The 16,005-nt window shown below is 44.0% G+C and overlaps 1 protein-coding gene across 11 annotated transcripts in view; it reads left to right on the top strand.

Annotated features, from left to right (window-relative positions):
* Nucleotides 1-15,619, top strand: part of gatad2ab (GATA zinc finger domain containing 2Ab) — a 208,947-nt gene extending 193,328 nt beyond the window's left edge. For 6 of the 11 annotated variants that reach the window (XM_072243986.1, XM_072243987.1, XM_072243988.1 and 3 more), the window contains 2 exons: nt 9,683-9,860; nt 12,432-15,618. In XM_072243986.1, coding sequence (XP_072100087.1) covers nt 9,683-9,860; nt 12,432-12,565 — 312 coding nt within the window. In that variant the 3' untranslated portion in view covers nt 12,566-15,618. Of the gene's footprint in view, nt 1-9,682; nt 9,861-12,431 lie in introns of all 11 variants that reach the window. The other 5 variants (XM_072243985.1, XM_072243981.1, XM_072243978.1 and 2 more) reach the window with 3 other exon arrangements.
* Nucleotides 15,620-16,005: the final 386 nt, after the last annotated feature.

Here is a 16,005-nt window from a genome sequence, read left to right as displayed (position 1 = left end):
GGCTTTCCCCTCAGTAACAGGTATGCCCCTTTGGATACTGCTGAGGGGGATGACCTACCTGGGCAAGGCAGCAGCAGCCAGACCAATAACACTGTGGTTGGCTCTGAGCCTCAAAAGGGTAGGGTGAAGTCAGGTGGAGCAACAGTCATAAGGGACTCGGTAGGTAGGAGGACAGATAGGAGATTCTGTGGCAGCAAAAGTGACAACAGGATAGTGTGTTGCCTCCAGGTGCTAGGGTCCAGGATGTCTCTTGAGTGGTTGCAGAATATTCTTGAAGGGGAGGGTGAGCAGCCAGAGGTTGTGGTACATGTTGGTGCCAATGACATGGGCAGGTAGAGGTCCTGCACTGTAAGTTTAGTGAGTTAGGAAGGAGGCTGAAGAGCAGGGCCTCCAAGGTGGTCATCTCCAGATTACTCCCAGTGCCATGAGCTAGTGAAAGTCAGAACAGGAAGATGGTGCAGACGAATGAGTGGCTGAGGAGATGGTGCAGGAGGCAGGAATTCAAGTTCTTGGATCATTGGAACCTTTTCTGGGGAAGGGGTAACCTGTACAAGTGGGACAGGGTGCACCTGAACTGGAGGGGAACCAATATCCTGGGAGGGAGGTTTGCTGATGCTATTGGGTTTAAACTAGATTTGCAGGCGAGTTGGAAGCGAAGTGAAGAGGCAGTGGATGGGGCAGTTGGTGCACAAGATGAAACAGTTTGTGAGGAAGAATAAGCAGATGATAGAGCAAAGATGCACTCAGCCAAATGGTTTGAGATGTGTCTATTTTAATGCAAGGAGAATCGTAAATAAGGCAGATGAACTTACGTGGGACTATGATGTTGTGGCCATTACAAAGACTCAGATGTCTCGGGCAAGAATGGCTGCTGAGTGTGCCAGGTTTTCGATATTTCAAAAAGGACAGGGAGGGAGGCAAAAGAGGTGGGGGAGCAGCATTGCTAATCAGGGATAGTAGCACAGCTGCAGAAAAGGAGGAAGTCATGGAGGGATTGTTACTGACTGATTGTGGGTGGAAGGAAAGGGGCAATAACTCTGGGTGTTTTTTTTTTTGTAGACCCCCCCCCCCCACCCCAAAGTATCAGGGACATTGAGGAGCAGATAGGGAGGCAAATTCTGGAACAGTGCAATAATAATAGGATTGTTTTGATGGGTGATTTTCACTTTCCTAATATTGACTGGCAGCTCTTTAGAGCAAGGGGCTTAGATGGGGTGGAGTTTGTTTGGTGTGTTCACGAAGGTTTCCTGACGCAATATGTAGATAAGTCAACTAGAGGAGAGGTTGTTCTTGATTTGGTATTGGGAAATGAACCTGGTCAGGTGTCAGGTCTCTCGGTGGGAGAGCATTTTGGAGGTAGTGATCACAACTCTATCTCCTTTACCATAGTGCTGGAGAGGGATGGGAGCAAACAATTTGGGAAAATGTTTAATTGGCGTAGGGAGAAATAATGATGCCATTTGGCAGGAACTTGAGAACATAAATTGGGCGCAGATGTTCTCGGAAATGCATGGCAGAAATGTGGCAAATGTTCAGGGAATATTTGCATGGCATTCTGCATAGGTATGTTCCATTGAGGCAGGGAAAGGATGGTAGGGTAAAAGAACTGTGGTGTACAAAGGATGTCGAAAATCCAGATAAGAAGAAAAGAAAAGCTTATGAAAGGTTTAAGAAACTAGATACTGTTAGAGCTCTAGGAAATTACAGGAGTGCCAGGAAGGAGCTCAAGAATGAATTAAGAGAGCTAGAAGGAAAACATTGAGGAGGGGATACTTTCCATCCCCATACAGGCAATTTTAGCTGATAACAACCTACAAAGTTACATAAATACTATTGATAACCCATGGGTGAAATGGACTTTTAAAATATGGAAAACTATTATAAAAGAATATAAACTAGAGAGAGACATTGCAATTCTTAAATGGTGTACATATGACTCGGATTTTACGCCGAACAAACTGGATGCTGGATTTAAGGACTGGACAGCTAAAGGAATAACAGCTATTTGCAATATAATGAAAGAAGGAACACTGTTCAGTTTTGAAATGCTCAAAGAGAAACACTCATTAGAAAAACAAGACTTTTATCAATATCTACAGATGCGAAAGTATGTTAATAGGACGGTTAAAAATGTAACCAAGGCAAGTACATGTTTGATAGAGCTATTTAGATCAGCATATAATTCAGACAACAGTAGTAGAATAATCTCAAGTGTGTATAAGTGTTTGTCAGATCTTAAAACACATTTTGACTTCATACATTAAAACAAAATGGGAGAAGGAAGGAGGGATAATATCTGAGGAAGAATGGACAATAATATGGAGGTATCAATGGAAGTGTACCAGTTCACAGAAATGGAGGGAGTTCGGGTGGAAAAGCTTGCTAAGATATTTTATTACACCCTCTCAGAAATCCCATTATGATAGTAACCTCCCTGTTTGCTGGAGAAATTGTGGAAATTAAAGTGCAAACCATTATCATATTTTCTGGGAATGCCCCGTTATCAAAGACTATTGGAGTGGGATACACAATGCCCTACAAGACATCTTTAAATGTGAAATACCCTTAGAAAGTAAGACCATATATTTTGGGTATATACCTCAAGAATGGTTGAAAAGAGATAAATATTTAATGAATATACTGCTGGTGGCTGGTAAAAAGACCCTTACCAGGAAATAGTTATCACAGGAGAGCCCAACTTTAAATGTATGGATGGAAATTACAATGGACATTTACAAAATGGAGACGATAACAGCATCTGTTAATTATCAGTTGGAACAAATTGATTCATGCTGGGAAAAATGGTTTAACTACATAACATCTCATGGGCCTGATTTTTATTCTCACAAGTCAATGAATATGTTCTAAAAAAAAAGATCACTCCCTACTTTGTACATAGTTTTCTTCTTTCGATTGTTCTTTCTTTCCTCTTCTTTCTATAAGCGTATACCTCAGATAAATATTATGTGGAGATTTGTGACAAATATGGTATATATGTACAGTATCTGAAATACTTCTTATGGAAATGTTTGATATTCAATAAAAAAAAAATTACAAAAAAAAAGAGAGCTAGAAGGGGCCATGAGAAAACCTTGGTGAGCAGGAATAAGGAATACCCCAAGGTATTCTACAAGTATGTGAAGAGCAAGAGCATGAATCGTGACAATAGGACCAATCAGGTGCAATAGTGGAAACGCGCATGGAGCTGGAGGAGGTACTTAATTAATACTTTGCTTCAGTATTCGCCAGTGAAAAGGACCTTGGCAATTGTGGGGATGACTTGCAGCTTGAGTGTATAGACATAAAGAGGATGTGCTGGAGCTTTTGAAAGGTATTAAGTTAGATAAGTCACCGGGACTAGATGAGATGCACCCTAGGCTGCTGTGGGAAGCAAGGGAGGAGATTGCTGTAAACACAAAATAATCTGCAGATGCTGGGGTCAAAGCAACACTCACAACTCGCTGGAGGAACTCAGTAGGTCGGGCAGCATCCATGGAAAAGATCGGTCAACGTGAGGAGCAACACCTCATATACCGTCCAGGTAGTCTCCAGCCCCTTGGTATGAACATAGAATTCTCCAACTTCCAGTAATTCCCTCCCCCTCCCTTCCTCTATCCCTATGTCACTCTGCCCCCTCCCCCAGCTGCCTACCTCCTCCCTCATGTTTCCTCCTCCTACTACCCATTGTGTTTTCCCCTATTCCTTCTTCACCTTTCCTACCTATCACCTTCCTGCCTCCCCTCCCCCACCCCTTTATCTTTCCCCTTACTGGTTTTTCACCTGGAACCTACCAGCCTTCTCCTTCCCACCATCCCCCCACCTTCTTTATAGGGCCTCTGCCCCATCCCTCTACAGTCCTGACGAAGGGTTCCGGCCCGAAAGGTCGACCAATCTTTTCCACGGATGCTGCCCGACCTGCTGAGTTCCTCCGGTGTGTTGTGAGGAGATTGCTGGGCCCCTGGTAATGATCTTTGCATCATCAATAGGGACAGGAGAAGTACCAGAGGATTGAAAGACTGCAAATGTTGGCCCCTTGCTTGAGAAAGGGAGTAGAGATAACCAGGAAATTATTGCCAGTGAGTCTCACACCTGAATAATCTTGAGAGGCAGGATTTATGAGCATTTGGAGTGACATGTTCTGATTAGGGATGGTCAGCATGGCTTTGTCAAGGCCAGTTTGTGCCTTACGAGCTTGATTGAACACATTGATAAAGGTGGGGCAGTGGATGTAGTGTATATGGATTTCAGTAAGGTATTTGATAAGGTTCCCCATGCAAGGCTCCTTCAGAAAGTAAGGAGGCATGAGATCTAAGGGGACCTTGCTTTGTTCATCCAGAGTTGGTTTGCCACAGAAGGCAAAGGGTGGTTGTAGATGGTTCGTATTCTGTATGGAGGATGGTGACCAGTGGTGTTCCGCAGGGATCTGTTCTGGGACCCCTTCTCTTTGAGATTTTTATAAATGGTCTGATGAGGAAGTGGACGGATGGGTTAGTAAGTTTGCTGATGACATAAAAGTTGGGGGTATTGTGGATAGACAGGAGGGTTGTCAGAGGTTACAGTGGGACAGCAATAGGATGCAGAACTGGGCTGAGAGGTGATAGATGGAGTTTAACCCAGGTAAGTGCAAGGTGGTTCATTTTGGTAGGTCAAGTTTGAAGACAGAATATAATACTGGTAAGACTCTTGGCAGTGTGGAGGATCAGAGAGATCTTGGGAGTGTGTGTCCCTAGGACACTCAAAGCTGCTGCACAACTGGGCAGTGTTGTTAAGAAAGCGTGTAGTGTGTTGGCCTTCATCAGCCATGGGATTGAGTTCAAGAGCCGTGAGGTAATGTTACAGCTATATAAGACCCAACTTGGAGTACTGTGTTCAGTTCTGGTCACCTTACTACAGGAAGGATGTGGGTGCTATAGAGTGCAAAGGAGATCTACAAAGATGTTGCCTGGATTGGAGAGCATGCCTTATGAGAATAGGTTGAGTGAACTTGGCCTTTTCTTCTTGGACAGAGGATGAGAAGTGACCAGACAGGGCTTTTCCCAGGGCTGAAATGGCTAACACGAGGCACATAGTTTTAAGGTGCTTGGAAGTAGGTACAAGAGAGATGCCAGAGGCAAGTTTTTCACACAGAGAGTGGTGGGCGCGTAGAATGCTTTGCCAGCGACAGTGGTAGAGGTGGATACAATAGAGTATATTAAGAGACTCTTAGACAGGTATATGGAGCTTAGAAAATAGAGGGCGATGCAGTAGGGAAATTCTAGGCAGCTTCTAGAGTAGTTTACACGGTCGGCACAATATTGTGGGCCAAAGGATTTTTGATGTTCTGTAGATCAGGGGTCCCCAACCTTCTTTGCACCGCGGACCGGCCAATCGGGGGTGGGGGGGGGTTGTTCAAGTAGGGTTAAACTCACCTCAACATGTCTTCTACAGTTAGGGTTGCCAACTTTCTCACTCCCAAATAAGGGACAAAAGTAGCAGTCAAATCCCGGGACACTTTACCCCAGGAAAGACTACCATGACCATGAAGCCTTGCACGAACACCTGTGTGCGCATATATGCCGATTTTTTTTCCCACAAATTGGTTTTGCCTTCATCTTCCCAACTATACTGTACATACGTTATTTCTACTTTATGTAGGCTGTGTATTTATCATATCATTCCTGCTTTTGCTATATGGTAGTGTTATTTATTTTCGGTTTTATGTGTTATTTGGTATGATTTGTTAGGTTATTTTTTGGGTCTGGGAACGCTCAAAAAATTTTCCCATATAAATTAGTGGTAATTGCTTCTTCGCTTTACGCCATTTCGGCATGAAAGGTTTCATAGGAACGCTCTACCGTAGCGGGGGAAATACGGGACAAGGGCGGTCCCGTATGGGACAAACCAATTTAACCCAATATACGGGATGTCCCGGCAAATACGGGACAGTTGGCAACCCTATGTTCAAGTTCAACAGTGCGTGACAGGAAATGAGGAAATGTGCAGCTGACTCATATCGTTTCCTCACGGCCCGGCAGCACATGCTTTGCGGCCCAATAACAGTCCGCGGCCCGGTGGTTGGGGACTGCTGCTGTAGATTTCTATGTTCCATGGTGGTGAGTTCCAAGAAAACTATTTACTTTGCAAGTTTCTATAAGATGATCCAGAGTCATCTGTGCATATGTCAACAAGTGCACTTGAAAAATAAATATACAGAAAATTACTCTATTTTTCAGTTAAATTTGGTAACATTGAGATTTTATTCCATAAAATGGATCATTTGTTCAAAGTAAAATTATTATCAAAGTAGATGTCACCATACACTATTTTGGGATTCATTTTCTGGCAGACATACACAGTAAATCCAAGAAACAATGGAATAAATGAAACACTGGACCCAACAGACAGACAACCAACCAATGTGTAAAAGACTGTACAATACAAAATAATAATAATAATAAATAAATAAGCAATAAATGACGAGATCATGAGATGAGCCCTTGAAAATGAGTCCATACATTGAGGGAACAGTACAGTGATGGGGTGAATGAAGTTATCCCCTCTTGTTCAAGAGCCTGATGGTTGAGGGATAATAACTGTTCCTGAACCTGGTGGTGTGAGTCCTGAGGCTCCTGTACCTCCCTGATGGCAGCAGCAAGAAAAGGTGGTGGGAGCCCTTGATAATGGTTGCTGCTTTCCTGCAATATTGCTCTATGTAGATGTGCTCAGTGGTGGGGAAGGCTTTACCTGTGATGGATTGGGCCATGTCCACTATTTTTTGTAGGATTTTCCATTCACGGGCATTGGTGTTTCCATTCTAGGTCGTGATACAACCTCTCAATATACACTCTACCACACATCTATAGAAGTTTGTTGAAGTTTTAGAAGTCTTGCCAAATCTTCACAACCTCCTAAGGAAGTAGAGGCAGCGTCATGGTTTCTGCGTAATTTAACTTGTGTGCTGGGCCCAGGACAGGTTCTTCAAAATGATAACACCGAGAGATTTAAAGCTGCTGTGTCTCCCCACCTCTGATCCCCCATGAGGACTGGCTCTGCTCCTGAAGTCAATAACCAGCTCCTTGATTTGCATTATCTGAGCTGCTGTAATAAGGAGGCAGTCAAAGTTCAAAGTACATATATTATCAAAGTATGTATACTTTATTTGACCTTGAGATTCATCTCCTTACAGGCAATCACAAGACAAAGAACCCATATAAAAAAAACATCAAACAGTTAATGTGCAAAAAAAATGTAAACAATAAAAGTAAGCAAATAACTGAATTTCACGAAAGTGAGTCACAGCCACGAAGCCAGTCATCAGCGCAGAGACGAGTAAACATGGCGGGGCAGCGGGCTGAGTTGGCCCACCCCCTTCCCTCCACCTGTCACTCTGACCTTTTCACTTAAGTTTTCAAACCTTGGGTCATTCCTTGCTCTCAGACCCATGCCCTGCCTCAACACGATCCTGGGCCCTGCCTCCTTATCTTGGCCCACACCTGACCTTTCCAATTTAAATCAGTCAAACCTCGGGTTTTTCCCTGCTCTCAGACCCATGTTCCAGTTGGTGTCTCACAGAGTAACACTGTATTCAAATTCTCCTGTGCTAAAGGCCAGCATTCCCACAGCTGGGCACACTTTGTAAAGTGTATTAATTCTTTAAAGGTTGACCCCATTGCTTGCTTACTGCCAAGCTGTTTATTAACACACCACAATTTAACAATACCCCAGTTGTTTACTTATTTATTTAGCAATACAGCGCAGAATGGGCCTTTCCATGCCTTTGAGCCATGCTGTTACCAACCCACCAGCTTAACCCTTGCCTAATCATGGGACAATTTAAAATAACCTGCCAACTGGTATGTCTTTGGATTGTGGGAGGAAATTGGAGCACCCAGAGGAAACCCACACATACCACGCGGAGGACGTACAAACCCCTTACACAGGACACCAGAACTGAACTCTAAACTCTGCCACCCCGAGCTCTAATAGCATTGCGCTAACCCGTTCGTTAACATGGCACCCATCTTTAAGCTTTGTATTGCATAGGTTTAAACTTTCAATCACAGTATATAAAAAAATAATACTATTTCTAAGATCCCATGCTCCCAGATTATTAACTATCTTTACTTACTGGGAAATGGTAAATCTAAAATAGCCTGATTGCTTGATGGGATTGGGAACGGCTGAACCAACTCCTGTCTCGGACATTGCTGATCAGCGATTTGCTAAGTAATGCCACGACTGTTTACGGGGACTGTTTAGCGGTTAGTGTAACAATTTACACTGCCATAATCAGGGTTCATTTCTCGCCACTGCCCGTAAAGAGTTTGTACGTTTTGTAAATTCTCCTCGTAACTGCATGTGTTCCCTCCGGGTGCTCTGCTTTCTACCCACATTCCAAAGGCGTATAGGTTAGGGATTGTTGCGTGAATGAAATCGCTGGAGATAATTAGTGGTAGATACAAAACAGCTTCTTTATTCGACAAAATAAGGTACAGCAGACATCATGTGGAGACGTTTTCGGTGGAAATGTCTGCTGGCCCAACGTGGGGCTTGATATTTATGTGCTTAAACACAAAGGAAAATTCCATATTTACAAAGTATAGACAATGCCTTATTTTGAAACTACATACAAACTTCACACCACCTGATTCACATCCATCCCACAGACGCCAGCATTGTCTGTGGACTGGGATTCACAGCTTTTAGGAATGCATTGTTCCAATTTATATCCACAATACATTTTCAAGGAACATAAGACTGCTAGCTAAAGTCATTTGCTAAATGGAAGTGACCTAAACCAAAAATCACTCTCTTAACAGGGATAATAAGTTATAGGCATGCTATATTGGCTTTGGAAGCATGGCGGCACCTGCAGGCTACCCCTGGCACATCCTTGTACCACTGTAATCCAAGGTTCCCTCAGAAGTCTGCAAAGAGGCACAAAACTTGTTGCTTCATGGACATTTTATTAAGCATTGATAGAACAAATAGAAATTGAAACAAACAATGATAGAGGTCTACTAAGTGGCGGGAGAGACAAAAAGCTAAAATACTAAGATTAAGATGGCACTGCCTTGTGGTTCATATCTCTTATATCCATAGGTCAGGAAAGTTCCATTCAAATTTGTAGATAAGAGTCCACCAATGATAAAGCACTTATTCAAATAATGCAGTAGCAAGAGAAGCTTCCAGAATCATACTTTGTATAACCACTATGGGAATACACTAAAGAACTGCATCCACTAGGAAGCATACTAGGCAGTTTCTTGTGTGTGTGTGTATGTGTAGATATATATAAAAGAACTAAAAATACAAGCAGATAATTATTTGTTAAACTGCAAAGAAAGTAACAAAGTCTAAGAATTAAACCGTTGGATCCAACAACGCAAATGATATATTTCACTGTATGTTTCAATGTTTTGATGTACAAAGTGACAATTAAAACTATTCTTTAAATTTCTCAGGCTGTTGAAGTAATTGTGATATTGGTCTGGTGACTGGGGCCTGTCATGATAAACACAGGAGAGCATTAGTTTCTATTCAACCTGAACTATACATCATTCATACTTGGGTTGCTGTTCTACCCTAGAAACCATTTCTGTTGAACATAGATATGTTCAGATATGAACATAGAACAGTAATATGTTTTAAGTAACGTGTATGTTAAAGGTTTCATTTTCACACACTGTGACTAATGTTGCAGGGATCCAGCCAGTTGTCTCGAGGACCTCAGAGCACCACAGCCCGTGGGGTGCTGCACACGTTCAGCCAGTCATCTCAGCTGCAGAACGTCTCTCTTGTCAACAGGCAAAGCAAACATGCTGAAAGAACTGGTGCTAAGGGCAGTGTCACTACCTGGAGGAAGCAGGTCCCCAACACAGGTAGGCAAATAACTACTCTGTACATAAGATAAGATAAAACTTTATTTATCCCGAAGGAGTTTGCTCAGTCAGAAGTATATACTTTAAAATACAAAATATAAGCATTGAAGTATGAAAAAGAATACAAAATGTACAATATAAAGTAATAGTGCAAAATACAGATGTCCATTGAAACCATATATACTTAAGGAGGAGGAGTTGCAGAATCGTATAGCCACAGGGAGAAAGGATCTCCTGTGGTGTTCAGTGCTGCACCTCGGTGGAATCAGTCTGTTGCTAAGGGTGCTCCTCTGTTTGTCCCATACATCATGGAGGGGGTGAGAGGGATTATTCATAATGCTTCATAACTTCTGCAGCATCCTCCTTTCAATCACAACCACCGGGGAATCCAGTTTCACCCCCAGAACAGAACCAGCCTTCCTGACGAGCTTATTGATCATCTTGGTGCCAGCTGCTCTCACCCTGCTGCCCCAGCAGACTACGGCGTAATAGAATGCTGGCCACCACCGAGTTGTAGAGCATCTGCAGCATAGTACTGCTGATATTGAATGACCAGAGCCTCCTCAGGAGCCTCCCTTCTTGTACAGAGTCCCTGCATTTTTAGTCCAGTCTAGTTTATTGTCCAGGTGAGTTCCCAGGTACTTGTAGTCCCGGATGACTTCCACATCATCTCCCTTGATGGAGATGAGAATGCAGGGTGTTTTCACCTGAAGTCAACCACCAACTCCTTTGTCTTAGTGATGTTGAGCTGCAGGTGATTCAGCCCACACCACTCAACAAAGTTGTTCACCACTCTTCTGTACTCAGCCTCTTGACCCCGGCTGATACAGCCCACAACTGCCGAATCATCCAAAAACTTCTGCAGGTGGGAGCACTCCGTGTTATATCTGAAGCCCAAGATGTAGACGGGGGACAGGACAGTCCCCTGAGGTGCCCTTGTGCCACAGTACCTGATACACAGCTCTGCAATCTCACAGACTGTGGCTGTCTAGACAGATAGTCTATAAGTTAGTGGAGCATCCACCTGCATCTCCATGAGCTTACTCCCTGGTAAAGCAGGTCGTGTGCTGTTAAAAGCACTGGTGAAATCAAAGAACATGATTTTCACAGTGCTGCCCGGTTCATCCAGGTAAGTGGAAGCCTGTTGAAGCAGGAAGATAATGGTGTCCTTGGCTCCAACACGAGATCTGTCAATGCTCGACAACAGGTAGTCAAGACTGCCCAACACATCACCTACCCACCATCAAGGACAGAGAGAAAGCTGCTGGAAAAGGGCTAGTAACATCAGGGAGGCATCTACGTAGCATCCGCACCAGGACCACCAGATTCAAAAATAGCTACTTTCCCCAGGCAGTAAAGCTGAACAACACCTCCGCCAACTAACCCACCCAACCACCACTACTTTATCATTTCCTGTCAGTCCTGTGCCTAGTATCACTCTGTGGACATACAATCAATCTAGGTATTTATATTTATTGTGTTGTTTTTTGTGTTTCATCAGATCCAGAGTAGCAATTATTTCATTCTCCTTTCCACTTGTGTACTGGAAATGACATTAAACGGTCTTGAATGCTGGAAATCAGATCAACACACACAAAATGCTGAAGGAATTCAACAGGTCAGGGAGCTTCAATGGAGGGGAATAAACAGTTGACCTTTTGGGCAGAGACCTTTTATCAGCCAAACTTTGGCTGCTTATTCCTCTGCCTGACCTGCTGAGTTCCTCCAATATCTTGTAAATACTCTGACCCTTGTTATTGCCAGAGTGTGGCTGCCTGCCTCCTCGCCTTTCCCTACCAACCCACACCACCACCACTGCTGAGTGAAGTGTGTGGTATGTGTTGAGAAAGATCATTAATGAACCGGGCTATGAAGATTTGAAATTCCAACTGCAGTGCTTGTTTTGAGTCAGATGTCAATGATGTTGGTTCTGCGAAGGGTGGGGGGGATGTTCTCTTGCTTGGGAACACAGGATGGTGCACTGATTGATTTCAAACACTTCCACAAACTCCACATCACATTATCGATAAGAAGCAGCGCCCTTATCCGGCAGGAATAAAATGGTTAGTCATCAGAATCGGGTTTAATATCATTGGCATATGTCATGAACTTTGGTGTTTTGTGGCAGCACAACATTGCAATATATAATTAAAATAACTAACTTACAATAAGAAATATAATTTTGAAAATAAATTAGTACAAAGAGAGGGTAAAAAAATTTGAGGTAGTGTACATGGGTTCATTGTCCATTCAAAACTCTGCTGGTGGAGGGGAAGAAGTTGTTCCTGAAACATCTTCAGGCTGCTGTACCTTTTCCCTGATGGTAGCAATGAGAAAAGGGCATGGCCTGGGTGATGGGGTCTTTAATGACAGATATTGCCTTCTTGAGGCATGGAATTTTGAAAATGTTCTCAATGCTGGAAGACTGGTGCTCATGATGAAGCTGACAGAGTTTTTACAACTTTCTGCAGCTTTTTCCAATCCTGTACAGTGGTCTGTCCATAGTGAGCAAGGGTATAGTGTGGCCTCTCTGCTGGTTTCCTGCTGATTTCTGACACTTTCTGTTTCCAGGGGTTACAATGGCTTACGTTAGCCCAAACCTATCAGGCCAGAAGACGTCATCAACCATGGATCGTCACCGCGAGTACCTGTTGGACATGATCCCTTCACGATCCATCAGCCAGTCGGCCAACACATGGAAATAGATGCAGTGGAGTGGGGTGGGTGGGAGGGTTAGACAGAGATGCTTGGAAAGGCCAAGGCGAATACCTTGTCCCCCTCTTTGCTCGCTGCAGTCACGCAGTCCAACGGTCAAAGGTGTGGGGCCCAGGTCACCCCGACAACTGCCTGATCTCCCTTACGATAGAGTCTGCATTTCTTGGATTTTGAGCACTGTTCTTGCACAATGTAGAAGGGAAAGTACAATGTGTAACCAGGTGGACATAGGCATGCATCTTGCCAGATTACAATGACGCTGTGTGCGGAAAAGAGGTCTCTTTTACTTGCTGTTTCTATGTGCGTGTGTGCAAGTGCACGTATTTAGTGCTCACACGCGTGTTTATGTTTTTCACTTTGTGGTACAAGTGATGTCATCATGGATCTCTGGTTCTGCAGGAGCTGTATTGTTCTGGGAACTGTGGAAGTGGTCCCTCCTCCCTGATGAATGTAGTGCAGGTCACTCAGGGTGTGGGATAAAGTGGGGCAGTTGGGAGTGTCCCATCTCAGGAGTGGAAACGTCAGAGGGACTTGGCCTTGTTGATCTTCTTCCCATGGTGCAGATCAGGTGTTTAGACATTTCTCTACTCTTCCACTCGAGTGTGCTGATAGAAATTGTTCATAAGTAAACAGAATTACCTCCAATTTTCACCCATTCGCAAAGCAGCCTGGCTCTTTGGAGTGAAATTTTTACGAATTTATTTTTGGGGTCAGGATGAAAGTCTCTGGAGGTTGTGCATTGATGCTGATTCTCTCCATCTGAATGCAGATTCCTTCCATGTCATTCCCACAAATTCCACACCATACTGTCAGTAAACAACACGTTTAACATCTGGGCGTAACATGGTTAGCCTTGATGCATCCCACTCCCTGTTGTTTCTGAGTGGGGGAGATTGTGTAAGCAAATGGATTAAGTTTTGTCTTTGGTGGTGTCCTGGTGGTGATAATCTGTCTCCATCAGCGTGTGACTTTAGCACTGAACTCTTTGCTTGGGACGTAGAGGTGAAGAGCCCTGTCCGATCCTTGGAGTGCGTGACGGGTATCCCACTGCAGCTGAACGAGAGCCAGCCTGGGATAGCACTGACTATGGGTTTTTTGGTGATCTTGTGCTCAATGGGAGAGGCAGGCGGGTGGGTGAGGGGGGGGAGGGGTTCCTTTGACTTGTTTATACTGAATCTTCCTGAGCTGGGAAGGTGACCTATGTATGTGCTCCCTGTGGGAAGGTGAGCTTTCCTGAGTGATCCGATGCTGGCTGTGCAATCGGTGATGAGTTTGGCCAGTGGGTGATGGTGAAGGTAGTCCTGTATTGGTGACTAGGGCCACCATCTTCCTGCCCCCATGGACGTGAAAATGGCAGTCATTTTAATCTGCTACTTTACCCTTAACCTGTCAATACTCTTCTGATATTTGGGCAGACTTTTATTTTTCCCCCAGTTTTTGATACAGATTAGTCATTAGTAAAGCCATTAAAATATTTTGCAGCTGTTCTTGTTTATTAGAGGGTATTTTTGTGTTTGCTTGGTTAGCTGGAATGATGTACTTAATTCCACCAAAGTATCGTTGGGGTTAATTTTTTAATGTGAATTTTCTCACTGTGGAGATTGAAGTAACAACAAAATTTACTCTCCAGCATCTGGGTCCATTCAGAGTCTTACTCAGCTCTGGAGGGGAAGGGTTCACCGCTAAGGTGTTTATCACCTATCCATATTCCAATGCTTTCCCAGTGTCTGCACACCAACAGTGGTAGCTCAGTAGGTGCACATCATCCGCATATACACGTGGTCAGTCACACCTCCTTTCGCTGCTTCCTGATCTCACTGTGTACTGTTTGACTTCCCCCTCCTGTACATCTGATTGTGTGCACATGCCAGAGCAGTTGTCTAAAAGGCACACACTTTTCCAAACTATCACCATTTTGAACATTCTTTCACTGTCTCCACTATACTCCGCGTTCTTTCTGTTGGAGTCAGGGATACCTTCTTTGTGGCAAACTGGGCTGGATTTCGATAAGCAAGTTCCCTCTGCAGAGCCGCACATTCTCCATAATACAACATACGGAACGGATATTTATGTTGCTGAGTTTGCCTTGATCTTTAAAGAGTATGCTATTCAGAACTCAGGGTGGATTGTAGAGGTTGTTGTGCTTCTCCCCGCCACCCCCCGCCCCACAGCTCCATCTGTAACTCGGGAGACTACCATACTATCACATTCAATAGTAATCATTCTGTTTCCATTTTTGAGCTTGTCCCGAGGGTTTAGTCAGGAGTGAGGTCGTGGTGAAGAAATGGCCTGTGCCCAATCTCCAAAACGACTTGGGATGGCCCACCCTGTCATTGTGGGCGACTCATTCGGGTTGGGCTGTTGTGGAAAGGGGACAAGAAACAATTCTGCAAAGCTCACCAGCTTTGACTTTGAAGGAACTGTAGTCCACAGGACAGTGTGTCTCGTTTGGGTGTTGTATGTCATCTTCATACCAAATATTGCAGCCAGCTTCACATTGGCGACAAGGATGGTCACAAACCCTTAGCCCAAGGCTTCGTCCCTGCCATCCACCCCCCCCCCCTTCTCGAGCTCCCTGAATGAGGCCCAGTGGCCAGGGAAGGAGCGAGCAATGGACAGGTATTTTCTAGAATGAATGCACCTACCTTCAAGAACACGTTTTCAGAGAGTGAAAGATCGTTTCACCAATGGAGCAACATTCTGCGTGTGGAAATAACTGCAAATGACAAACTCTCGTACAGAGTAATTTTTATCTTCACCTTTTGTCACCAACAAGTTTCTATTGAGGTGACTGAAACCACAAGGGCCATTACGGATCTGTCGATACTTTCCCAACCTATTTACTGTGACTATAACCTCTAATAGAACGAACTTACAAAGAATTTGCTGCAAGAAGCTGCTCCTACTGGAGAATTTCAATCCATGCTTGAAATGGATGGTGTACATTGTACTGAGGGATTTTTAGCATTTGAATGACAAATAAACAGGACAAACAGCATGGTGGTTCACCTGTCTTCATGGTGTTTGATGTTGCTTTCATTGTTGTAAACCTGTACTCCTGAAGACAAAGGATAAATGAGAGACTGGTCCTCTTTCAGACTTCAATGTTGTCTCTTCTCAGGTAAGGTACAACACTATCTAGATAAAAGATAAAACTTGCTGCACATTGTCCTGTCACATACTCCCAGAATAGGGGCAATACAGATTAGACACATTAAAGTGCCATCATAAACACAGGAGATTCTGCAGAGCAACACACACAAATGCTGGAGGAACTCAGCAGGTCAAGCAGCATCAATGGGAATGGATAAACATTCGAGTTTCAGGTTGAGACCCTACATCCGGACTGAAAAGGAAGGATGCCAAAATAAAAGGATGGGGAGAGGGGAGGAGGACAAGCTAGAAGGCGATGGGTGAAGCCAGGTGGGTG

Source organism: Mobula birostris, chromosome 26, assembly GCF_030028105.1.
Source record: "Mobula birostris isolate sMobBir1 chromosome 26, sMobBir1.hap1, whole genome shotgun sequence".
Classification (NCBI taxonomy): domain Eukaryota; kingdom Metazoa; phylum Chordata; class Chondrichthyes; order Myliobatiformes; family Myliobatidae; genus Mobula; species Mobula birostris.
Note: the sequence above shows the minus strand (reverse complement) of the source record. Positions and strands in the feature narration are given on the sequence as shown.